General features: G+C 40.6%; 1 protein-coding gene across 1 annotated transcript in view; it reads right to left on the bottom strand.

Moving 5' to 3' along the window:
* The window catches only part of B3GLCT (beta 3-glucosyltransferase), a 366333-nt gene that overhangs the window by 25067 nt on the left and 313569 nt on the right, over window positions 1-27697 (bottom strand). The window contains exons 10-13 of the mRNA XM_063429471.1: window positions 16627-16696; window positions 14942-15055; window positions 5102-5201; window positions 137-256 (exon numbers count right to left, since the gene is read on the bottom strand). Coding sequence (XP_063285541.1) covers window positions 137-256; window positions 5102-5201; window positions 14942-15055; window positions 16627-16696 — 404 coding nt within the window. The remainder of the gene's footprint in view (window positions 1-136; window positions 257-5101; window positions 5202-14941; window positions 15056-16626; window positions 16697-27697) is intronic.

The following is a 27697-nucleotide window of genomic DNA, read 5'->3' on the forward strand; positions in this document are numbered from 1 at the left end:
ATTAATTAAACTATCTGATTTCCACATGCCTGGGAGTCTTAAAATATACAGTAAATAAAATTCAGGAATATTAAGTAGAAGCACTTTCATAGATTTATGTTTGAATCACACGGCAACATTTTTAATTAATTCTTACCCTCCTCCGCCAGTAATGTAATTATATCCCCTTGCCCCTAATCCGTAACCATAACGTTCTCCCAGAAATATTGGTTCGTTTGGATCATAACAGCTAAGCAATTTCCGTAATCTTGAGAGGCTGCGGCAAAATGGAGAAGAAAAAAAAAAAAAAAGGGGTAAAAGAAGAAATGGTTATACACCAAAACAAATACATAATTCTCTTCCGCTATACATGTTGCATTACGAATATCTAATTACACATGCAATACATACAAATCTATTGATTAATAAGATAACGTATGGCACTGGGCATTTAAACGCTTCACTGTGTATACATCTAGCATAAACTGCTGTAGTCTGTCAAACATTTTAAGCAGTTTGTTAAACAGGCAGAAGCTCAGAAAGCTTGTGTTTCCAAAACAACTCCAGAATGTCATGCAAAATCTGGAAAAGAATCCAACTGCTTTTTCACTTTTTTTTTTTCTTACTTCCAAATCACATTTATCTAGAATTCCTTAGCAATGGTCCCTATTTTTATCCTTGGCTTTCTGGGCCAGTCCAAAGGTTATCCCAACTGCAGCCATCTTGCCCTATGGAATTTATCAGTTAAGCAATAGCTTGGAAATCCGGCCACACAAAAATAAGGACTAATAACCTTGTAGTGAAACAAAAAATTGTGAAAAAAAAACCTCTCTTATCATTGAGCACGTTTGTTAAAACATTGTCTTAAAGGGACACTATAGGCACCCAGACTACTTCAGCTCATTGAAGTGGCATGGGTGCAGTGTCTCTATTGCACTTAGTGCTGCAATGTTAAATATTGTGGTTCCAGAGACACTGTAATGTTTACATTGCAGCACTAAGTCTGCAGCCTGCCTCCAGTGGCTGTCTCCCAAACTGCCACCGAAGGCGCTTCCTGCATCCAAACAGACATCCAGCATCAGATGTTTCCCCATAGGAAAGCACTGATTCAATTCTTTCCTATAAAATTCACCCTTTAATCACTGTTGGGTGGTGGGGGAGTGAGGGGGAGAGGGAGTGTGAGGCAAAGAGCCTATAGTGCCAGGAATACTTATAGTATCCGTTTAAGACGTGTGAATGTTCCTTCTGCAAGTATCATTTTGTAAAGCATGTTTATCTTGGCTTACCCTTGCTCCTTGTGTTACTTCAACTTTAAGTCCTCTTTGGTTAGAACAACTTTCTATCTGATCAAAGACAAACCAGATTTTTAAGAGCTAGTGTACATTTACAAATCTCACCTTCATTTGCAAGCACTGACATTCCAAAGGAAGGCTTTAGCCTTTCTAAATACATATGGTAATTGGTTGTGAACATGTAGCTTCCTACCAAAGAGGTTGCCAAGTGGCAAACATATACAGAAAATAGACCCAAGGCACACCAAAGGTTGCACATAAGTATTTTTTATTAAAATAAATAAGTAGACATTACAAATGGGAAAGTGCAAAGAACAGTATAAGTATAACAAGACCGCTATCCCATAACAACTTGCAGTTAGAGTAAAGTGTTGAAAGTCAAATACATACACCCATAAAACCAAGTACACTGACCTAGAGCATGAGAAACCGTAGCCCCAATGTTTCGGCACTCAAGCCTGCCTCAGGCATTTTCCCATAAAGCACCCAGCAACCTATTACCACAACACTTATTACAACCACCCAGTAGAGAATTTTCTATAACTGTGTATGCAACAAAAGGAGCAAACATATGCCAGATGTGTTAACTAGAGTTGAGCGAACCCAAACTGAAAAGTTCGTGTTCGTACCGAACATTAAGTTTTTTGGACCCCGGACCCGAACACGGACATATCACTGTATGTTCGGGTTGGAGTTTGGCGATTTAATGACGCATTTTGAAAGGCTGCAGGGCAGCCAATCAACAAGCGTTTGACTCGTGTGCCCTTAGAAGCCATCACAGCCATGCCTACTAATGGCATAACTGTGATTGGCCAGTGCAGCAAGTGACAAAGCCTCTATAGAAGCTGGTCACTTAGTATAAGTAAATTATGCTCCTACTCGCTATACCGCGAGTAGGGGTGTGTCTATTAAACAGTGTTAAAAAATAATTTTTTTAAATTCCCCTTATTGTCCCCCCTCCCGGCCCCCACCCACCGCTCAAGGGTGGGGGCCGGGAGGGGGACAATAAGGGGAATTTAAAAAATAACAATAAGGGGGGGACCTACTGTCCTCCCCCCCGCCCCCACCCCTGAGCAGGGGGGCCCTAAAAAAATTCCAAATAACTTTCCCACGCTGTGTAAAATGACACCGAGCACTCTGATTGGTGGATTTCAAGCCAGCTGTGTCAGTCTCTTCATTTACCTGTCAGAGCATTCTGATTGGATGGCTTAACCCCACCAATCAGAGTGCTCTGAGCCTAATTGCAGGGCGGGGCAAGGCTTTATAAGCCTTCCTCCGCCCTGCAGAGCTCAGTCTGCGCGGAGTCCTCCATGGGTGAAAAAGGATTATTGTTTTTTGAGCTCGTGTTTTTTTTAATTTTTAAAGTGCATCTGTTATTCTGGATTTTTATTTGGCCTTTTTTGGGGCTGAAAAAAGACATCAAATGGTAAGTCTATATATATATTTTTTTCATTTTTTTTTTTACAGGTATTCAGACAAGGGTCCCCCCTCATTATTTTTAGGATGAGGGGGGTAGATAGGGGTATTTTTTTGGGGGGAGGGTGGTGACTAGAAGTTTGGGGACCTCTAGTCACCTGGGGGATTTTTATTTATGGCCCCCACCCACCGCTCAGGGGTGAGGGCCGGGGGGAGGACAGTAGGCCCCACCCCTATATTGGCCCCGTGACATTAGGTCCCCCTCCCCAATTTTTATTTATGGCTCCCACCCACCGCTCAGGGGTGGGGGCTGTGGGGGGGACAGTAGCCCCCCCCCATTGTTATTTAGGGTCCCCACCCGCCGCGCAGGCGGTCCATCCCCATTTTTTTATTTATGGCCCCCACCCACCGCTCAGGGGTGGGGGCCGGAGGGAGGACAGTAGGTTCACCCCTCCACATTCTTATTAGGGACCCCATCCGTCGCACAGGGGTGGGGGCAATAGTTTTTTTTTTTACTAGACACGCCCCCTGCTCACGGTATAGCGAGTAGGGGCTGAATTTACTAATACTAAGTAATCTTTACTTAGTATTAGTAAATGTGGCTGAAAGACCAATTTAGGTGACCAATTTAGGTCTTTCAGCCTTTTGGTAGATAGCTCCCTAATACCGTGTGAATTAGGAAGTTATCTACTAAGCGGCTGCTTATTTTATGTTATTTTAAGTGATCTCCCTATCCACATTTATTTACAGGGCACTTGTCCTACTCTTACCCACATTTTACTTCATTTTGCAGCCTTCTAGCCCTTTCCAGGAGTTTTTTAGAGACATTTTTGTGGCCAAAAGTTCGGCTCCCCATTGACTTGGGGTTCGGGGTCAAGTTCGAGCCCGAACCCGGACTTTTTTTTTTCAAAGTTCGGCCAAACCCGCTGGACCCGAACATCCAGGTGTCTTCTCAACTATAGTGTTAACCTGCATGTATGCATTACAAAACTATATAACGTTGTAACAATGCATACAGTATAATATATATCATTTACATATGGCATCAGAGCTTGTGAATGTTTAATTCATTAAATAATATATATTTATATATTATTATCAGACACACTACTCTTTGTAAGTGGATGTGAGAGCAAGATAATGGTAATTTGTTTTTAGTGGGGACTAACTGTAGGGCAAGCTACTGAGGTTTCTGTGTGCCTTTGCCCATTCTCAGAGTTCTTATATATTTAGTTTTTGCTGCAATGCATGTACTTAGGGTCTCCCTACATGCACAGTGTGAGGACGTCCAGCGTCAAAGGTCCGTTTCGATTCCGTAAGTCCCTCTAGTGGCGGTCTGGTAGATAACCATTAGAGGAGGAGTTAACCCTCAGAGGTAATCTGCAATAATTAACACTGCAGGGTTAAGGGACATTCCACCCAGACCACTCCAATGAGCTGAAGTGGTCTGGGTACCTACAGTGTCATTTTAAAGAGACAACTCACATTATCTTTCGAACAAAAATTATTTATTACAATATAAAAAAATAATAATAATAACCCGACCCGTTTCCAAATGATTTCCTTGTTTTATTTATTTAGAGTTTGTAACTATTTCCATTCTTTGCCGTTTCAATACATATTCAAAACGACAATAGATCTTCCATCCTGAATGTTAGAAAAACTCTAAAATATGAATTTAAATCAATGGAAATCATACCCTTATATGCAGTCTGAAAATGTGCATGATTAACTTTAGTAACTTTACTCAGACCTACTTTTGAGCTAGCTTTAGCTAATTTTATTCACTTAAAGGGACACTCCAGGCACCCAGACCACTTCTGCCCATTGGAGTGGTCTGGGTGCCAACTCCCATCTCCCTTAAACCTGCAAGTGTAATTATTGCAGTTTTTATAAAGGGTGACAGACAGCCACTAGAGGGACTTCAGTTTTCATAAAACACGAAAAGTGTTCTAAACGACGCTATGCATGAGGACCTCCAGCGTCGCCGGAATCACCATTGGATAATGCTTTCCTATGGGGAGGTCTAATGCGAGCGCGCATTAGGTCTCCCCCGATGAGCATGGGCGGAGCCTGACCCAGCGCCGAGCGACATCGGTGGTGGGTTCAGGTAAGTCACTGAAGGGGTTTCAACCCCGTCAGCAACATAGGATGGGAGGGAGAGGGGCACTGCAGGATTCTCTAGTGCCAGGAAAACATAGGACACTGGAGAGTCCCTTTAATTCAATTTTTAGCTAAAACAGAAGTTCGGCTGCTTAAACCAAAGTACTGTGTAAAATATAAACCGCTCCCATTCTGTCATCTTTGACTGTCACTACCTAAAGAATAAAACTAAATAATCAGCATTTCTTTGACACTACAGACAATACGTAGCTGAAAGAAAACATCTTAAACACGAAAGAACATTCACGCACCTGATCAGGGTGTCATCATCCAAAATAACCAGCCAATTTGTTTTTGACGTGTTAGACTTTAAAAATCTCTCTAGGATAGCAAATGTTTTTCCGCAGTGGCCTAAAAGAACAATTGAAACACTGTTACAATTCATGTAAATTACCAAAATGGTATTAATAAATGTAACATACCTGTACCTGCATAAATAATCAGATATCGTTCTTTATAATTAAGTTAGTTATCATTTCACAATTATGTTAGAGTGATTAAAAAAATATGACACTGTAGGCACTATAACCACTTAATCTCATTGAACTTCTTGCAGTGGCTGGAGTAACCTGACACAGTCCCTCCAGTCAGTGTTAAACCATTTTCGAGTAACGTATATACTCGAGTATAAGTGGAGTTTTTCAAAAAAATGTTTTGCTGAAAAACCCAAACTCGACTTATACTCGAGTCAACGTCTGTATTATGGCAATTTACATTGCCATAATACAGACTGGGGGCTGTGTAGGAGGGGGGCTGGCAGGGAGCGCTTACTTACCTCTCCTGCAGCTCCTGTCAGCTCCCTCCTCTTCCGCGCCGGTCCGGTCAGCTCCCCTGTCAGCTCCCAGTGTAAGTCTTGCGAGAGCCGCGGGGTCATAGTGCGGCTCTCGCGAGACTTACAGTGTGAGCTGGCAGAGGGAGCTGCACGGACCGGCGCGGAGGAGAAGGGAGCTGCAGGAGAGGTAAGTGCTTCCTGCCAGCCCCCCTCCACTGAACTGCCAATGCCACTGGACCACCAGGGAGTAAGAGCCCCCCTCCCTGCCATGTATCAAGCAGGGAGTGGGGACGAAAAAAAAAAAAAATAATACAATAAAATAATATTTTAATAAAATAAAATAATATTTTACAAATAATAAAAAAAATTATTAAAATAATTTAAAAAAAATTATAATAAAAATGCCCACCCCCCACCAAGGCTCTGCAACACACACACACACACACTGCACTCATACACACAAACTGCACTCATACACACACAGCATTCATTATATACACACACTGTAAATAAATATTCAATGAATATATTTTTTTTAGGATCTAATTTTATTTAGAAATGTACCAGTAGCTGCTGCATTTCCCACCCTAGTCTTATACTCGAGTCAATAAGTTTTACCAGTTTTTTTGGGTAAAATTAGGCTTCGGCTTATATTTGGGTCGGCTTATACTCGAGTATATACGGTAGTTTTATACTGAATGAAAGTTTCTGGCCATCCAGCCCCCAATGGAGGTAAGGCTAAACACAGAGATAGCTATACAGGTTTATATCTGCAATGGGCACTTATGGGCTTAAAGTCGACAGATGACAGGATACCTTTTGTTTCAGGTATTGTACCTGAGGATTGGAGGAAGGCAGATGTTGTTCCTATATTTAAAAAGGGTTCTGTAATGCTTACATGAATTTATATGGAACACAACTGCAGATAACTCAGGAATTAGATTAATGACTAGGATAGTAGAGAATAGCACAGGTACTGTAATCTTTAATTAAGTGGAGGTTTGTTAAACGGAGTAAGCAGCTTCTGATATGCATGCAGTATAGCAGAAAGGAAATTGCCAGTCCATGGAATCAAAGCAAATTAAGATTTGTAAGTTGCAGCAGGTAATAGTTAGTTTGGAGTTATAGAAGTAAGCAGACTTGCAAGCAGGCAGAATCCAATTACGGTTGAAATTGTTACTTAGCTTTTTAATGGTGGTAGTTCAGGTTTGCCTAAGTTCTCCTCCGGGGAGGAGAGGAGATTTAGCAGGAAGAGAAGGTCCTTTTACATTCCGTGGTCGAGGTGAGGAGAGAGTGGGTCAACAGGTTCCAGTCCAGGTTCGATACACATAAAGGGAAGAAGATTCTTGCTAGCCGGTTTTGAGATTCGCTGTAAAGCTTTTCAATAATCCAGCGTTTTGAATCTGGCGCGGTCTCCCTATGTAGCGTGGGGAGACCGCGTCAGGGAAGGGTGTGTGGCTAAGCTCTGTCTACCCGGAAGTGTCAGGGTAGCGGTAATGCCGGCAGTTAGGACATGACAGGTTCAAAATCCTTGCCTGGGAATTATAGACCTGTGAGCTTAACTTCTGTGACTGGGAAAATATTTGAAGGGCTATTAAGGGATACTATTCAGGAATTCATTGGGAAGAACTTTGTTATTAGCAATAATCAGCATGGTTTTATGAAACACAGGTCATGTCAAACTAACCTAATTGCATTCTACGGAGAAGTAAGTAGAAGTATAGATCAGGGTGTTGCAGTGGATGTGATCTACTTGGATTTTGCCAAGGCATTTGATACGGTTCCTCACAATAGGTTAGTCTTCAAACTAATAGAATTTGGTCTAGATGAATATTCTTGTTCTTGGGTAGAACATTGGCTAAAGGATAGAGTACAACGAGTTGTCATTAATGGTAAATTTTCAAGCTGGATAAAAGTGGTAAGTGGTGTCCCTCAGGGTTCTGTTTTGGGACCGCTTCTATTTAACATATTTATAAATGATCTTGAAATAGGCATCGAAAGCCATGTATCAGTGTTTGCAGATGAAACAAAACTTTGTAAAGTAATCAAATGTGAGAAGGATATTGCTTTGCTGCAGAGGGATTAGGATAGATTGGGGGACTGGGCATTAAAATGGCAGATTCAATTTAACGTAGAGAAATGCAAAGTTATGCACTTCGGGGTTAAGAATGCAATTTTTTTTTGTCATGTATAAATAGGGGCATAAATTCTCGGGATGAAAATATAATTTTGCCTCTTTATAAAATCGCTAGTAAGATCACCCCTTGAATATGCTGTGCAATTTTGGCAACCTGTTCTAAAGAAAGATATCATGGCACTAGAAAAAGTGCAGAGACGAGCTACAAAATTTATAAAAGGAATGGAGCATTTTAGTTATGAAGAAAGGTAAAAAAAATTTAAATCTGTTTAGTTTGGAAAAACGGCACTTGAGAGGGGTTATGATAACATTATACAAATATACTCGGGGCCAGTACAAACCTTTATCTGTAAATCTATTCATAAACAGGGCTATACATAGGACACAAGGTCACGCATTTAGGCTGGAAGAAATGAGATTTCATCTAAGGCAAAGAAAAGGTTTTTTTTCTACAGTAAGAGCAATAATGATATGGAATTCTCTGCCTGAAGAGGTGGTTTTATCAGAGTCCATACAGATGTTTATACTGCAATTGGATAAATACTTGCAAAAACAAAACATACATGGATATAATTTCTAATTAGTGGGGTAACAGCTGCTTTTGATCCAAGGAGACATCTGACTGCTATTTTAGGGGTCAAGAAGACATTTTTTCCTAGTTTTTTGCAAAATTGGAAGTGCTTCAGACTGGGTTTTTTGCCTTCTTTTGGATCAACAGCAAAAACATATGTGAGGAAGGCTGAACTTGATGGACGCAAGTTTCTTTTCAGCTATGTAACTATGACACGATCGGTAAGTCACACCCCTCCCCTCCCCCCACCCCCCCATTGCTTCTTAGTCTAATGCTTCCTTATTAGCCCAAGCAGGACAGAAAGGATGAGCCGCTGGGGACTCTCATCTACTATTAAAACGTGTTTATTGCTGATTAAAAGAACCAGGGAACTCCAAACACTATAACTATTTCTGCAGTTATGTCCATCCTTTAATTATAGTCTTAGGATGGACAAATAATCTGCAACAACAAAAACATAAAAAAACCTAATAAAGAAAAAAAAAAAAAAAAAAAATATATATATATATATATATACAATTCTGCAAGTACCTAGAGTCACAAGTCACTTCCTCTTCATCTACAGCTGAAAGAGTACATTGTATATTTAAAGAGCTGTAATTCTTAAAGGAACACTATGGTATTAGGCATACAAAGCTGTATTTCGAACACTATATATTCTCTCTGCAGCACCATGCCCCTACCCCACCCCTCCCCCTTCAGTATATACGTGATTAAATAACCCTTTACTTAATTACCTGATTCAATATCCCTCAGTGCTAATGCTTTTCTATGGGGCAAATGAAGACAGTGGGCATCCTCTTGCAAAGTGTGAGGATGTCCAGCATGCTTCATGGAGTCAAATTCCGTGTAAATGCAAAAACGTCTCTAGTGGCTGTTTGATAGACAGCCACTAGAGGCAGTCTTAACCCTGCAAGATAAACATTGCAGTTTCTTTAAAACTGCAATGTTTTACATTGCGGGGTTAAGGAAATAGAGACACTGCACTGAGATGACTTCAATGAGATGAAGTGGTCTGGGTGCCTACAGTGTCCCTTTAATCCCTCGGTCACTACTCAAATATGGTCTCCATTTTATTTTGGTTGGTCTCCCTGGGATGGAACAGACATATGTTCATCAAGCCCCAAGCATTTTCCTGTAATTTTCTTTTTTTTTTTTTTTAACAATAGCTGCACTGCCTTACCTAAACCAGTTGTCTAGGTGCTATAAAAACTCCATGCAAAGGTAGCGATGGTGCTATTAACCTGTGGCAGCAGTCCGATTGTTCTTGGTCAAATTGCTTTAAAACTGTTTGACTTAAACGACGGGTCCTAAAACCAGGGGTATCTGCATCTTAGTCTCCCGCTCGTATATTGCCAAGCCATTTCTGCATTAGCAATGTCAATCGAGTCTATATTGTAATGGCATGAACTGGATCAGGAAATAAGGTAGCAGGCTTATAGAAAATAGAAGCAATTGATATTGTTAAAGCGGAAAGTGGAACTTCCGAATAACCAGTATCAACCAGGTGGCAGCATGACTGAGCACTCTCAGTTTTGGCCAAAGACTCAAAGTATAGCCTGAGGGCACTATAACCACTACATTAGCATTAATGAAAGAAAGGCCCCTTTCAATACTGGGAAGAGTTTAATTAATGTGCTTTACAGAATATATTTATATATATTATATAATCATAAAAAATGGGTCAGTGAGTTCACTGAGCTTATTTTACAAGTGAAAAATGATTGCCAAGTTAATGCCAAGTATATAATTTAGATCTGTCAAAAATGTTTAGAACCACTGATTTCAGGTTATCTAAGGAAAGAATTTAACTTCTAAATGGTAGGAAGCATTAATTAGTTTCCAGAAAAGCTTAACTAAAGAGCTTTTTCTCTGCGCAAAGTCAAATCACATGAACCTAGTGAACGGAATAATTGAAGGATCAGACGTATCTCTTTCCTATAGGTTTTCCGCCATTATTATCAGGGCATGCAGTATTCTTACCTGCAATAAATAATAGATATACATGCCACAGAGTATATGAGATGTATTTATATTATGTCTGAGTAGATGAATTGGTGAAAGGGAAGTAAAATTAGAATAAATAATTTGTGAACTGAAAATCCAACAAAGTTAACTACTTAATTAAAAAAAAAAAAAGCACTATGCAAAAACTTGTAACAAGATCCTAATATAACAATAATTTAGAGCAGTTATACCATAATAGATATGTAGATTAGCAAAACTGTCCTTTACTGAGCTGTAGCTCGTGACAAACTGACATCACATCCTCAAAATACACTACATAAATCAGACATACATCTCTAATGGGAACCCGGCCAATCCTCATACTTCACATGCCCAATAAACAAAGAGCTCTTATTAAAATGGCTTAGATTAATGGAAGACCAAATAGGAGAGAAGAAAGAGAAAGCCGGGACAAATAAAGGAAACATGTTTTGACACTGTTCCTTAAGAAAAACCCTGCTTAATTATTTTCCTGGACCTGTTAATCCCCTCTTGGCACCATATTAACTTAACTGGACTGAAGTTGTTAAACCATTAACGAACGGTTTAACCCCAAAGTCTTCAATCCAAGACCTGAATCCTCTGCCTCTTCACTTACGGTCCATGTCCAAGGCATCAATCAGGAATCCTTGGACTGGGTGCTGTAGATAGGTTGAGGGCGTCAGCCCTTCAGGTAAGCCAGCAACTGGAAGCTCTTTGCACCATAACAATATAATTCCAATTAAATTGGTATGGTGTCTGAAGTGGCCCTTTAGGGTCATCTGCACAAGGCCGTAATGTCAAGTGAGTTTTCTGCAGATCAAGTAAAATCCCCATGTAACTTAAATTTTAGGTCTTTATCTTTCTATACAATAACCCAAACAAGGTTATTTCAAGCACCATGACCATTACAGTGATTTGAAGCATGCGCTTCTCATCCCCAATGCTTCTCTAAGATATCGTGGGAGACAGATTGAACGGCTGCAGGAATTGGATCTTGGCGTTGGAATAAAAGGTAATACAATTTTTTAACCATTTAAAAAAAATGTTTTTATAAGATTTAGCAATGGCACTAATAATATGTTTAATACATGGTTGAGTCTAGTTAGCTTTAGCATCAGTGTATAGTAATTTTAGAATTTCTGTTCAATTAAATACATAATACCCTATTTTTGTTTTAAAAACAGTGCATTAGGAGAGTAACAGAGACCACAGGAACGACATTAAAAACTTACTGTAGTTTTAAGTTAATAAGCCATGCACCGCTGTGATTTAAAAAGTAAATAGCAAAATTGCAAATTCATGAGGTTTATTTTGGCCTCAGTTTTACAAATTCTGTTCTTAGCTAATCCCTATTCAAGCTGTAGGGAATAAACCTTTTCAAATTAGTGGTTTTAGATGCACTTGTTGGGTGAATGATGGTAGCTGATACCCAAACATTTACATTTGTTTTAAAAAGCAATCTATACTTTGTTCAATTAATTTATAAAAATCGATTATCCGCATTTGTAGTGATGCAAGCATATATTTTCCAGTGCTTTATAATTTAGAAGGCTTCGATACAATGGTGGCTGTGAAATAAATCAAATTGCTATATGAAACTTTGTCAAATAAATTAATTTCAAAGCCATATTTCCTGTATAACTTCATATACAACACAAATCATATCACTTGTGAGCACAAATAGAGGTTTTGTTCCTTTTAAGAACTGCATTAACAGCCTACAGGGAGTGCAGAATTATTAGGCAAATGAGTATTTTGACCACATCATCCTCTTTATGCATGTTGTCTTACTCCAAGCTGTATAGGCTCGAAAGCCTACTACCAATTAAGCATATTAGGTGATGTGCATCTCTGTAATGAGAAGGGGTGTGGTCTAATGACATCAACACCCTATATCAGGTGTGCATAATTATTAGGCAACTTCCTTTCCTTTGGCAAAATGGGTCAAAAGAAGGACTTGACAGGCTCAGAAAAGTCAAAAATAGTGAGATATCTTGCAGAGGGATGCAGCACTCTTAAAATTGCAAAGCTTCTGAAGCGTGATCATCGAACAATCAAGCGTTTCATTCAAAATAGTCAACAGGGTCGCAAGAAGCGTGTGGAGAAACCAAGGCGCAAAATAACTGCCCATGAACTGAGAAAAGTCAAGCGTGCAGCTGCCAAGATGCCACTTGCCACCAGTTTGGCCATATTTCAGAGCTGCAACATCACTGGAGTGCCCAAAAGCACAAGGTGTGCAATACTCAGAGACATGGCCAAGGTAAGAAAGGCTGAAAGACGACCACCACTGAACAAGACACACAAGCTGAAACGTCAAGACTGGGCCAAGAAATATCTCAAGACTGATTTTTCTAAGGTTTTATGGACTGGTGAAATGAGAGTGAGTCTTGATGGGCCAGATGGATGGGCCCGTGGCTGGATTGGTAAAGGGCAGAGAGCTCCAGTCCGACTCAGACGCCAGCAAGGTGGAGGTGGAGTACTGGTTTGGGCTGGTATCATCAAAGATGAGCTTGTGGGGCCTTTTCGGGTTGAGGATGGAGTCAAGCTCAACTCCCAGTCCTACTGCCAGTTTCTGGAAGACACCTTCTTCAAGCAGTGGTACAGGAAGAAGTCTGCATCCTTCAAGAAAATCATGATTTTCATGCAGGACAATGCTCCATCACACGCGTCCAAGTACTCCACAGCGTGGCTGGCAAGAAAGGGTATAAAAGAAGAAAATCTAATGACATGGCCTCCTTGTTCACCTGATCTGAACCCCATTGAGAACCTGTGGTCCATCATCAAATGTGAGATCTACAAGGAGGGAAAACAGTACACCTCTCTGAACAGTGTCTGGGAGGCTGTGGTTGCTGCTGCACGCAATGTTGATGGTGAACAGATCAAAACACTGACAGAATCCATGGATGGCAGGCTTTTGAGTGTCCTTGCAAAGAAAGGTGGCTATATTGGTCACTGATTTGTTTTTGTTATGTTTTTGAATGTCAGAAATGTATATTTGTGAATGTTGAGATGTTATATTGGTTTCACTGGTAAAAATAAATAATTGAAATGGGTATATATTTGTTTTTTGTTAAGTTGCCTAATAATTATGCACAGTAATAGTCACCTGCACACACAGATATCCCCCTAAAATAGCTATAACTAAAAACAAACTAAAAACTACTTCCAAAAATATTCAGCTTTGATATTAATGAGTTTTTTTGGTTTCATTGAGAACATGGTTGTTGTTCAATAATAAAATTAATCCTCAAAAATACAACTTGCCTAATAATTCTACACTCCCTGTATTTCTGTCAAATCAAAGTAACTATCAGTCTAGTCATCAGTCAATAAGTCTTTAATTTGGTAAACGTAAAAACATATCAATCTTTACATGTATATCCAGTAATCATATTTCAGTAAAGTGATATTTATGTCAGCCACTATATGGTTATACTAGAAATCATAATATACATCAGCCTTTCTTAACATTTTCTTGATGGGACTTAAACAACACACAATACATTTAGTGCAGACCAATTCCTTAATTTTAAAATTGCTTTTATGACCCTTTCTTCAACTGCCACACAGTATATACTAAAATGAGCTACCGTATTTATCGGCGTATAACACGCACCTCATTTTCAGAAGGAAATTGCAGGAAATTTCCACCCCTCCCATAGTATTCCCCCCCTTTCCATAGTATTCTCCCCCCCATAGTAATCTCCCCCCTCATCCCATAGTATTCTCCCCCCCTCATCCCATAGTGTTCCCCTCCCCCTCCCCATAGTATTCTTCCCCCCCATAGTATTCTCCACCCCCCTCCCATAGTATTCTCCACCCCCTCCCCATAGTATTCTCCACCCCCTCCCATAGTATTCTCCACCCCCTCCCATAGTGTCCCCCCCCTTTCCATAGTATTCTCCACCCCCATAGTGTGTCCCCCCCCTCCCATAATGTCCCCTAGTGAGCTTTCCCTCTTGTCCCATAATTACTTACCTGTCTTGAAGCGTGGGCCGGCTTCACAGCGCACCGCGGTACTGGAATTTCAATTTCAGGTTCCGGTTTCCGGCGGGACTGAAAGGAAGTGTGCACACAATAGTGTGCACACTTCCTTTCAGTCCCGCCGGAAACCGGAACCTGAAATTTAAGTTCCAGTACCGCGGTGTGCGCTGTGAAGCCGGCCCACGCTTCAAGACAGGTAAGTAAATATGGGATATCGGCGTATAACACGCACCCATGATTTTCCCCCTAATTTCAGGGAGAAAAAGTGCGTGTTATACGCCGATAAATACGGTATGTGAATCACATTCATTAAATTTCTAGTCACGCCCTAGTCACACCTCTCTGCAAGTAATGTGCACAGCTTCCTCTAAAGTGAGATCTAATGTTTACACTTTTATTACACAGTCTGTTTAATTTAGAATTTACTATCTCCAGAACTGTTAATAGCTTGGTAGACCTTGCAGGACACTCATGTGTGAATAAAGTGAAATTTACAGAGCAAGAGACAAAAAAAAAATCTAAAGTAAGTTACATATGATTGAAAGTGAAACCGTTTTGGCACAACACACACTTCATTTTAGAACGTTAGTGTAGTCTTAAAGACATTTAAACAATATAATTTTAATCCGTAAATTTACCTCTTTCCACATTGGGTATTCCTAAATCTGTAGTAGGGATTGTATTGTCTTCTTGATCACTATAATATTCAAAATGAACTGCATCTCTCTCCCAGGTTTTCTTTACAACAGGTACTGCAAAACAACAAAAACAAAACAAAAAATATAAAAAAATATATTAGTAATACAAAAAAATAGCCTATACCTCTTGAAGTAAAATGTTACTAATAATTAACAAGGAACTACGTGCAAGGTAAACCTATAATTGTATTTAATCATAAGCTAATGTAGTATAAATTAAAAGATATAATCACTAACAAAGCTTAAAAGACCCTAACCAGCCCTTCAACCTACTTGCCATTGGAAGCCAGAGCATACTCACTAGGGGCAAATTTCCAAGAGTCAGGGTTGTATTTTCACTTGCCAATGGCTAAAGGAAATTTTGAGTAACTGGGAAACCTGCTTCTGTCTCCATCTAGGTTGGGGTCACAGTGGATGCATGCATTTGTGTTGACCTCAAATGTTTAGAGCAACATCCTAAAAACATGTGGCCAATTGAAAAATGGGTCACTGGGTCACTCAATTATTTAATATTTTTAGATAAACTTTTAAAATGATTTTGCATTATAAATGGAAGAAGAGAAGAGAGGGGTTAGGTAGTGGAAAACCACCACCACTGCCCCAAAGTAGGTTACAGGAGGTATAGGGGGCTTAGCCCCAGAGACTTAAAGCAAAAGAACAGAGAAAATGAGGTAGAGAATTCACCTACACGAAGCAGGTGAAAAGTCCAACCCACTTAAATATACCTCCTAATATAAAGCGTCACATAAATAGGGTAAATAAACCTTTATTAGAAAAAATACTAAATACACCAAAACAGTGTGTGTAAATAGTGATAAAGTAAATACCAACACCAGTAAAAGCCTGGGCAGGCTAAACCTACAGGGTCACTTTGCGGAGTATAAGATAAAGGTGAATAAGTAATATTTGCCTTAAACGATCAAAGTAGAATCACCTGAATAGTCTCAGTATAAAAGTGACAAGACGGTCTAGTCTAATCATACAGTTGAAAATAAAATAGCGTTAATGGGATAGTAGGTATCTGGCAGTGGTTGTAGTGCCGACAGTAAAAAAACAAAAAACGGCAAAACTAGAATTATAGACAGGGGCGTCTGAACTAAGTCCTAAAATGTCTAGGAGAAAGGAGTACCTCCCTATAAAATGGAAAGAAGGGGGGAGTTTAAATATAGAATATTAAATCAAAGTTGCACCCTTATTGCCAACAAAGATAAAGGGTGAAGAAACCCCTATTAGATTTAACCACAGTGGGAGTAGCACAATCAATAATATAATCAATAAATAGAATTACCAAAACAATAGTAAACCTATCCTTGTGGAGGAGAATGTATCCCAACGTTAAAAGAGATCCTAGTACGCCCTAGATTGACTGTCTAGCCCACAACAGCTCACTGCTGCTTCATGGCAGCCTAACGTAATCCCTAAAAGCTTAAATCGTAGTTCTCAGCGCATAAGAAACGCTGTGAGAGCCCAGGTAAATAAAAAACGAAAAAAAGGTAAACTTAATTAGAAATCATAGCATCGGCTACTAACAGCACTACAACCACTGCCAGATACCTACTATTTCATTAACGCTATTTACTTTTCAGCTGTATGATTAGACTAGAGTGGTAGACAAGGAGACTTACTTCTGTCTTTGTGAAACTTTTGGCAAGTTTTGATGGCAACAAATATATCTTCTTTCTTTACTGGATTACCCTGTGAACCAAAAATAAAAAAAATATGTGAATCGCAACGTGAAAAAAGCAGGCAACACGAAGTTTGAAGAACATTCTATGTGATAAATCAACATTTCTTCACAGTCCACCGCATTAAATTTCGATAAATAAATAAAAACGTTCATTTGTTTTAGCTCTGAGACAGATTGTTTATAGCAGCCTGATTATAACTCAAGAAAGCCAATCAGCATGATAACTTTTGACCAATTAAATGCTTCTCAGAGAAGCATTGCATTGACATTGCGATATGCAGATACTGTTGTGATCCTCCAAATACAATGATGAGAAGCATTGCACTCACCCAGTATTCAGCATCAGCATACTTTCAATGCAGAGACTGAACATAAAAGAAATTCAATTACTGAAACTATTTTACCCTGAAGTCCGTAGTGGTTACCTGAATGGCAGTCACTACAGTCATGTGAATTGCAAGTAGAACACAGTGCAGTTTATAAGAAACTGTACTTTTTTATTTTTTTTAATGATGGGTTTAAAGGACAGCAACTATACACCAAAATCCCTTCGTCAAGATGAAGTGATTTTGGTGCTTAGACGGTCTCGGTAAATAAAAGTGGGAAGATTGTATATAATTCTGAAGTTCTGTGGCATAATTTAATATTAAATCTAATGGGAAACACCAAAACAGGTTACAGAGTGATGAAATGTAACAATATATATTTTAACAGAATTTTTCCTGTAACTGTTTAATTCGTATTTATGAAACATTATAATGTAATCATTTTTTTTAAAACATATTTTGTATTGCAGGGGGAAAAGATTGATTGCATATGAAAAAGCAATTTCAGAAAATAAAATAGCAGCAATTTAAATTAATTCTTAGAATTTAATTTACCTTTTCCCATGTTAGTGAAATTGACGAAATAAATCAGTTTTCCTCAAATAAAACAAAATTGTCTTTATTAAACACAGAGAAACACCGTAAAATATACGAACTGAAATGCTAAAATCTAATGATATATATCAGATAAGAAACCAATGAACATGTTCTTTTTTTATATACATGTTCATAGAAATACAGGAATACACTCATATGTCTTTGAATTGAGCTGGAATGTACTTTAAATTGTGCAGAATAACATTTTAACATGTTAACCCAATTCAATTTTTGACCCAGGCACACTGGGATCTAAATGGTGATGACATATTGTATTCTACAATGTAATGGGAGCGGTCACCTACCAGGAATTTTATTATTATTTATTATCCATATATCTCATATATGTGTGAGTACTGAAATATAAAATGATATCTAGATAAAACTGCCTCTTTATCCTGTAGTTGGCTGCCTCCATCTAAGCTCTCTGTCAATCATTGTAATAAGCTTTATCCTTTGCATCTGGTCAGCCAGTATAGAGAAAGCACACAGAGAAGAGGACACAATATAAATAAATAAATAATAAAAAAAACAATTATCTTCCTCATCTGCAATGTTTGCCCTCGCTGAGCTGGATTACAATGTCCTTTGTTAAACCTTCACAAAAAAAAAAAAAAAAAAAGGAACATTACGTTATAGGTGGTTTTCGACATTTTATTCAATGGTATAAAAATCCACAGAAGCAACAGTTCCCCTTTCACCTTAATATGAATCTCATCCAAAGTTGTGTGAGTGCATTCATACGTCTCCTAGATAATGCATGTTTATTGTTAGCAGTTCTTTTAAACTTCTCAGGTAGAGTCCCAGAGGAGCCTATTCATTTCTATACAGATAATAGCACATCTATCTATATCACATCACCAAAGGAACGGTCAGCACTCCTGGGTCTTTAACACATAAAGCTTAACTTTTAGTTGTCAACGATTCAGTTTAATGGGGCACTGTCACTTCCACCCCCATATGAAAAATTTGTATTTCATAAAGATAGTATCAAAATATCAAGATGGCGATGCCTGCAAGGGACAGGTCCAGGTAAGTAATCTTACCTTTACCTGGCCACCATAGCACCAGTGGCGATGTCACCATCGGGGTACTTTGCAAATTCAGCAAAGTGCCCCAATACGGTGACAGTGCTGATATATAATTTAATCTTTCATCATATTTTACACACACCATACATAATTGATAAACTGTGTATAATGGGATATTACAGTGATCAAAGGGTTCTGAAGACAACCATAATAAACCATAAGACCAAGATGGCACTGTTTTTTTAAATACAAGCATATTATACAACTTTTTTAGAGTTAGGATCATGCCTGTAGTTGGAGTTCCAGTTCTTTTTACAGAACACTGGGACATGTATGTATGTCCCAGATTGGTGAAAGTCACACTCCAACTTAGCAACTGCTTTACACAGCCACTTCACCCCGTTTCCTGATAACGTTATGCAGGAGGGGGAGTTGAGGAGGCAGAATCGCACTCTCTGTCATCTCAGTCCCTCTCCCTGCATATCATTATTAAAAGATGGGCTAAATTATTGAAGCAGCTTCAAATAGCAGCTACTTTGGGGGAGTGACTCGCTCAATAGGAAGGTTACATTTAAATCTTCTTTATGCACAATCTCCAGGATTCTTTGCATTTAACTGTTCCTAATGTTTTGTATTTACATTGTAACAGGTTTACTATTTTTAAATATTTCAAGAAGACTATAGAACATAAACCATAGTCAAATGTGACATAAACCTAGTTCTAGCAAGTGTCCACTAAATTTATGCTGGTTAAATCAGCAAAATTATTTATTATTCAAAGTGGACACTAATAAAAACTAGTAAAATAAATACATTTAAAAAAATAATAAAAATATACATCTACGGTATATATTTGCGTTGTGCTTTCTCAAGTCACTTGCAGTCACTTTGCAAATACCATACCGAGAGACCTTTGTTGCAATGTAAAATTAAAACAAAAGACGAAGGACTGCAGTTAAAGAGAGACCTTTGTTGCCAAAAGGTCTAGTCACAGCCAATTTGGGTTTGATGGGAAGCATCATTGTGCACCTTCACTCTGAAGAATTATGAGGTGTGAATAATTGTAAAACACCATGTATCTGCCAAAATAAAGTCCATTTACACTATCATGATGGAATCTTTATTTAATACAAGGAACAGCTAAAATAAAGTTAAATTGTTATTTTAAAAGTGCATTCTTCTACACGTGCATGAATGTTAGAATGTTAGTACACTATGGGAAAATATACAAAAAATGTTTTACTTCATGATTTTCTTCAAACATTTCTGTAGGTTGAAGTGCAATACGTGAACATGTTGTCGAATGATAGGGAGGAGGGGATTGTGTGGGTAGGTGTGATATGAGTAAAGGATTGGATGGGAATTGGAGGTAAGTGATAAGTGATGGGAAATTATGGGAATTGGAGGTAAGTAACAAGTGATGGGAACATGGGGAGAGTATTGGGCGGGTGTGGGTAACATGGGGAGGGGTTTGGGCGGGTGTGGGTAACATGGGGAGGGGTTTGGGCGGGTGTGGGTAACATGGGGTGGGGATTGGGTGGGTGTAACATGGAGAGGGGATTGGGTCGGTGTGGGTAACATGGGGAGGGGATTGGGTGGGTGTGGGTAACATGGGGAGGGGATTTAGTGGCTGGGAGTAGAATGGGAAAATTGGAAATGTGGGAGTAATATGGGGAGGGGACTAGGTGGGTTTTACATGGGGAGGGGACTGGCTGTGTGGGAGATACATGGGGAGGGGACTGGCTGTGTGGGAGATACATGGGGAGGGGATTGGGTGGGTGGGAGTAACATGGGGAGGGATTGGGTGGGTGGGAGTAGCATGGGGAGGGATTGGGTGGGTGGGAGTAACATGGGGAGGGATTGGGTGGGTGGGAGTAACATGGGGAGGGATTGGGTGGGTGGGAGTAACACGGGGAGGGGATTGAGCAGGTGGGAGTAACATGGGGAGGGGATTGGGTGGAAGTAACATGGGAAGGGATTGGGTTGGAGTAACATGGGAAGGGATTGGGTTGGAGTAACATGGGAAGGGGACTTGGTGGTTGGGAGTAACATGGAGAGGGGACTGGGTGGGTGGGAGTAACATGGAGAGGGGACTGGGTGGGTGGGATTAACATGGAGAGGGGACTGGGTGGGTGGGAGTAACATGGAGAGGGGACTGGGTGGGTGGGAGTAACATGGAGAGGGGACTGGGTGGGTGGGAGTAACATGGAGAGGGGACTGGGTGGGTGGGAATAACATGGAGAGGGGACTGGGTGGGTGGGAGTAACATGGAGAGGGGACTGGGTGGGTGGGGGTAACATGGAGAGGGGACTGGGTGGTGGGAGTAACATGGAGAGGGGACTGGGTGGGTAGGAATAACATGGGGTGGGGATTGGGTGGGAGTAACATAGGGTGGGGACTGGGTGGGTAGAAGTAACATGGGGAGGGGACTGGGTGAGTAGGAGTAACATGGGGAGGGGACTGGGTGAGTAGGAGTAACATGGGGAGGAGATTGGGTGGCAGTAACATGGGAAGGAGATTGGGTGGGTGGGGAGGTGATTGGGTGGGTGGGTGGATTATCGTAACATGAGGAGGTGATTGGGTGGGAGTAACATGGGGAGGGGACTGGGTGGGTGTGAGTAACATGGGGAAGGGACTGGGTGGGTGTGAGTAACATGGGAAGGGGACTGGTTGGGTGGGAGTAACATGCGGAGGGAACTCGATGGGTGGGAGTAACTTGCGGAGGGAACTGGGTTGGTGGGAGTAATTAGGGGGAGGACCAGGGTGGGTGAGATTAACTTGGGGGGACTGAGTTTGAGTAACTTGGGGAGAGGATTGGGTGAATGAGAGTAAAATGGGGGAGGGATTAGTGGGTGGAAATTACATGGGGAGAAGATTGGATATGTGGAAGTAACATGGGGAGATAATTGGGCATGTTGGAGAAACATGGGATGGGAATTAGATGGGAGTAACATGGGGAGGGGACAAGGTGGGTGTAACATGGAGAGGGGACTGGGTGGATGGTTGTAACATGGGGAGGGTACTGAGTGGGTGGGGGTAACATAGGAGGAACAGGGGTAGGAAATCTTCGGCACTGTAGATTTTGTGGACTACATCTCCCTAATGCTCTTACAGCAACAATGCAGGCAAGGCATGAAGGGAGATGTAGTCCACAACATTTGGAGAGCTGAAGGCTGCCTACCCTTGACCTATACCAAGTTGTAATTTAACCCCTTCAGGACACATGACATGTGTGACATGTCATGATTCCCTTTTATTCCAGAAGTTTGGTCCTTAAGTGGTTAAAGGTATTCTCTAAGCACCAAAACCACTGCATCACTTAAAGGAACACTCCACTCAGAACATACATTAACACTGTATGGGGGGAAATCATAATTTACTAAATATACTCCAATAGAAAAAATAAATGAATTTTTCACGCAAGTATTCATTGGAGGGGGCTGGGTGGGGGGGGGGGGGGCATATCTTAAAAGAGCACATTGAGAAGCCTCTGAATCTGTCTCTCTGTGCGGTTACACGCACTTCGACAGCGTTTTGTAAGAATGCTTGTCTGATGTGAGGTCTGTGAGGAGGAATTTTAAAGGAGACAGGTGCGCTCAGGGGAGCTCATGGAAGTAGGAAGAAAACATCCCTGGCTGTCAAGCTCATAGAAAACCTGTAGTTTATAAACGGGAATTAAAATGGGATAAACCTTACCCATCAGTTTATGTGTGATGAGTGGCCCTTAAACCACAACTCATACTGACAGAAAATAGACTTGAATGCACGTTTTCACATTCTTCATGTTTGGTGTCATCATCTAGCATGCAGACTTATAACAATTAATAGGTTCTTTGCTTCCAAAAGCAGCCAGCGCATGCTCAGTTTAGTGTTAAATGCAGCTCAAAGAGAAGCAATGGATTCAGAAGCATGTCACTGTCAGATTGCCATGCATAAGCCTTATGTCGACAATGCTCCTCTATTATAAGCATTTGATTGGAAAAATGTCATCCCACGCTTGATGACGTCACAGGAGGAGGATTAACTTTAAGTGAGGAGACTCACGGAATAAAATTAAGTAAAGGGATATTTTAAATTGATTTAAAATTGTAATTAAAGAGAATGATGTGAAATCTAAATGATCAAAATAACATTCTGGATTTAAAAAAAAAAAAAAAAAAGTTTTTTTTTTTTTTTTTAACTATACCGTTTCTTTAATCAACCATCAAAATGTTTTGCATCCCGTTTGTTGATTGTTAATTACTATTAATTTCATATTTTTAAAAAAATTATTTCTAAATCCTGCATTTGATTTGAATAATATTATTTAATGTTATATGCCATGGTTACACAAAGTAATTTACATTTATCACGGTCACCAAATATAATTTTCAATTTTAGATACATGTATTAAAAGTGTGTTTATATACGTTTGCGCATCAATGGTACAATAAAAAGACAGCATTTGTTCATTGTATCAATCTCAAGCATCTGAAATTCATGGTGTAAAACAAGCATGTCAAACTCAAAGTCTGGCACGGGCCACATAAACAAGGTTTAAGTTTATGTGGGCCGCAAAAAAAAAACAAAAAAAAACAAAAAACCTTACATTTTCACAGAAACGTAGGTTTATTTTAAAAAGTACAGTATATAAAAAAAAACTGCATCCCCCTCTACTAAACCACAGCACCCCCTCTACTACCCTGTGCCAAATCTGATCCTCCCACTGACACAGACACACACACACACACACACACAAACACACTGACAGACACACATAAACTTGCAGGCAGACACACACACTCTCAAAGTCAGACACACACACATGCTCACAGACAGACACACACATACATACTCACAGACACACACACAAACTGACAGACACATACTCAGACACACACACATACACACTGACAGAGACACACACATTCTCACAGACACACACACACACACTCACTGACAGACACACACACACACACACTCACTCACTGACAGACACACACACACACTCAATGACAGACACTCACTGACAGACACACACACTCACTGACAGACACTCACACATTTTTGCACACACATACTTTTCTCTATTGTTCCCTACCTTATGGAGACGATGTGGGGCATCTCCCTGGGGTCCTTCCTGCTCCTCACTGCTCCCTTGCGCAGTTTAGTGATGCCAGAATATGACGTCATATTCCGGCGCTCGGCTTCACTACAGATGGCGCGCGCGAGGGAGCAATGAGGAGCAGGAACACTGAGCTCCCTCACTGGCCCTCCTCCCCGGCCGGATAAGTTGTAGCAGAGTAGGCACCTGCAATGTGGGGAAAGCCTATTCTGCTATAATACCAGCATGTAATCGCGGCTCGCCAGGCCGCAAAGATGGTCCTGGTGGGCAGCGAGTTTGAAATGCTTGGTGTAAAGGGTTGCATGTGTGAAGAACAATTAAACAATATAAGTTTGTAATATAGTTTTACACTAATTAACCAGACACACAGCGACTCCATCCAGGGATCACACGAAGCATTAAAATGTTTAAAGATACATTATGTTTTAAGGGAATAGCACATTGTTACAAAATGAAATACCGTATAACACGCACCTCATTTTAAGAAGGAAATTTCCCCCCCTCCCATAGTGTTCCCCCACCCTCATCCCATATAGTGTCCCCCCCCCCTTTCCATAGTATTTTCCACCCCCTCATCCTATAGTGTTCTCCCCCCCTCCCCTTGTCCCATAGTGCACTTTCCCTCCATTGTCCCATAATTACTTACCTGTCTTGAAGCGTGGGCCGGCTTCACAGCGCGCACCGCGGTACAGGAACTTAAATTTCAGGTTCCGGTTTCCGCAGGGACTGAAAGGAAGTGTGCACACTGAGTGCGCACTTCCTTTCAGTCCCGCCGGAAACCGGAACCTGAAATTGAAGTTCCAGTACCGCGGTGCGTGCTGAACACCGGCCCACGCTTCAAGACAGGTAAGTAAACCATCACATTCTCTCCATAAGATGCACAGACATTTCCCCTCACGTTTGAGGGGAAAAAAAGTGCGTCTGATGGAGCGAAAAATATGTATATCGGCGTATAACACGCACACATCATTTGCCCCCTATTTTCAGGGAGAAAAAGTGCCTGTTATACGCCAATAAATACGGTAAATGATTCTGCCTTGGAACACCCACACAATGATGAAGTGTAAATACAGAAAAACTCACCAGGCAGCCAGAAAAAAGCTCACAGCTCATAAGAAAAATAAATACATGCTGTTCCTGGCTGTCGCACAATGTTCATGATGAAGATATAACTTTAGCTCAGAGCTATACCAACATATTGTCAGGGTACCTGAAGCCTCTACCTCTGAGAGAGGTAGAGACTTAGAAGTTTATCCGTCCGGACGGCATGTCTCCTCGGTTCCTCGCGGTTCACCCGGTCTCGCTAACGCCGGCCGCGAGGGAGCTACTTCCTTTTATAGCAGGAGGCCCAGAGGCCGACGTCATGACGCCAACCCGGAACGCCCTGTCACTCAAATCTGTGGAGATGAATCAGGACTCGCCGGAGGCGTGTCTTCTCTCCCTAACCAGCATACTTAACAGTGGCTCTCCCATTTACTCATTGCCCTGTCGTGGTTCTAGTCTGCCTAGTCACACAGTGCTCTGATGTTCTCTTGCCTTTTGGTTCTGACCCGGTTTTGGTATTTACTCTTCTGTCTTTCTGTTATCCTTGACCCGGCTTGTCTCTCGCTTACCTGTCTTCTCGTTCCCTCGACCTCGGCTTGTCCCTGACCATTCTATTGTAGTTTTACGTTAAGTCCGGCCATTCTAAGGACCGGTATACGTATCTGCTACTCTTTGTACTCTGCGTGTTGGATCCCTGACCCGATCCTGACACATATTTTCTTAATATATCTGGGCAAGGTTGGCTTCTTTATTGAGTAAGCAAGCATACAAAGATAATCATAGTCAACATGGGGCTTGTTTTTCCATGAATATACATACACTCCCTTCAGCAATTTAGTATGGAACCAGACAAGGATGCCCCCTGTCACTTTTTGTTACCCTCTAAATCAGTGGTAGGCAACCTCCAGATGTTGTGGAATACGTCTGCCATAATGCTATTGCCGCCATAATGCTGGCAAAGAATCAAGAGAGATGTAGTCCACAACATTTGGAGTGCCAAAGGTTGCCCATGCTCTATATCAGTGGTTCTCAAAACCCACCAACAGTCCAGGTTTTGTTAGTATCTCCATTGGAATAAAACAGGGAAATACATAAATCCTGGACTGTTGATGGGCCATGAGGACTGGTTTGAGAACCACTGCTCTAGATCATTGGAAACCTAAATACAGGAAACTAGGGAGGACCTACAGATGCAATGTTTTTTTGCAGCATTAGAGGAAATCATAGCATAAATTATACATACACTTAACCCTACATAGTAATTACTTTACTTGACTGATCTTTGAGTTTTATACAGAGTTATATACAAAACCACAAATTGATCAGGGGATGCAAACGTTTAGGGCAAAATAGCTGAAATAATAAAATAAGATCATCATATTTAACTATTCTTGTAGTTTGGCTTTTTTGGGCTAACATTTGCAGTTCCATGGTATAGGAGACAGGCGCACTCATGGGAGCTTACGGAAGGAGGAAGGAAGCCGCCTGGCTGTCAAACTCATAGAAAATGTGTAGTTTTATAAATGGGAATTAAAATGGGATACTCCTCACCCATTAGTTTATAAGTGATGAGTGGCCCTTTAACCACACTCTAAAAATTATATAAGCTATGGTGATGTTTTCACAACAATCAACCTCGTACTGGTTTTTATATCATCAAAGGCTCAGCCCCCGAGGCACATAGCTGTGTTGTGAAGATCTATTCGCAGTGATTTAAAGGGACACTATTGTCACCAGAACAACTACAGCTCATTGTATTTGTTTTGGTGAGTAGAATCATTCCCTTAAGGCTTTTTGCAGTAAACACTGTCTTTTCAGAGAAAATTCAGTGTTTACATTACAGCCTAGGGACAACTCCATTAGCCACTCCTCAGATGGCTACTACAGGTGCTTCCTGGGGCAGTGGTGTACACTGTACTGCCATTCAGTGTCTTCACCCTCTGCATGCAGACACTGAACGTTTCTCATAGAGATGCATTGATTCAATGCATCTCTATGAGGAGATGCTGTTTGAATTGTGCTTGGCTCTGCCCCTGTTATGCCTGTTATTCCTAGACAGTCTCAGCCAATCCTATGGGAAAGCACTGTGATTGGCTCACAGAGTCACTTCTGATGATGTCAGGCATGCAGGCAGATTAGAAACAGAAGCAGAAGCTGCAGACTTTAATACAAGTAATATTTTACTATATTTAGGAAGGCAATGGGGGGCCAGAGGGGGCTAAATTGTGTTTTTAACACTAAAGGGTCGGGAACACAGGTTTATGTTCCTGACCCTATAGTGGTCCTTTAAGGTGAGAAAGCCCCACCGCCATCTGTTCTGTCAGTCATTATGCTTTTGTGCCAAAACTGGACATATTAAATTCTACATAGTTTCTATGGTGTTGTTATCCATTTCAGTCCTATACTCAAGTGTTCAGCTACAGCTTTGTTTGCAATTGAGTCCAATACAGCACTATTATAGGCATGCCCTGACTGACTCTGTGCTACACTTGCTTATATCTGCAAAAGTGTAATTATAATATAATTTGACAATATGTTAAATGGCAACATGGTTAGCATGAAGCAATTCATTCACCCAATGTATACGGCAGGTTGTGTCTACACAGTCATTCTCTGAAGTTCTGCCTGTGGATAACTTTCAGAATGATAGGTGAATGCGTATTAGGGACTGTGCCTCAGTGAATGGTGTTGGGAGCAAGGATTTGGCTTTGTTCCTAATAATAGCTCTATGTGGAATAGAAATGAACTATACAAAAAAGATGTTTTGAATCTTTTTTCAAAAGGGAATGAATGTTCTCACCGAGCAGTTCAGAGGTTTTGCCTGGAAGTATTTAAACTAGGAAGGAGGGAGGGGTATGTAATAAAATATCAATCCAATGGTTTCACAAATAAGGACAGAACGTGCCT

The sequence above is a fragment of the Pelobates fuscus genome, chromosome 1 (assembly GCF_036172605.1).
Source record: "Pelobates fuscus isolate aPelFus1 chromosome 1, aPelFus1.pri, whole genome shotgun sequence".
NCBI classification, from domain to species: domain Eukaryota; kingdom Metazoa; phylum Chordata; class Amphibia; order Anura; family Pelobatidae; genus Pelobates; species Pelobates fuscus.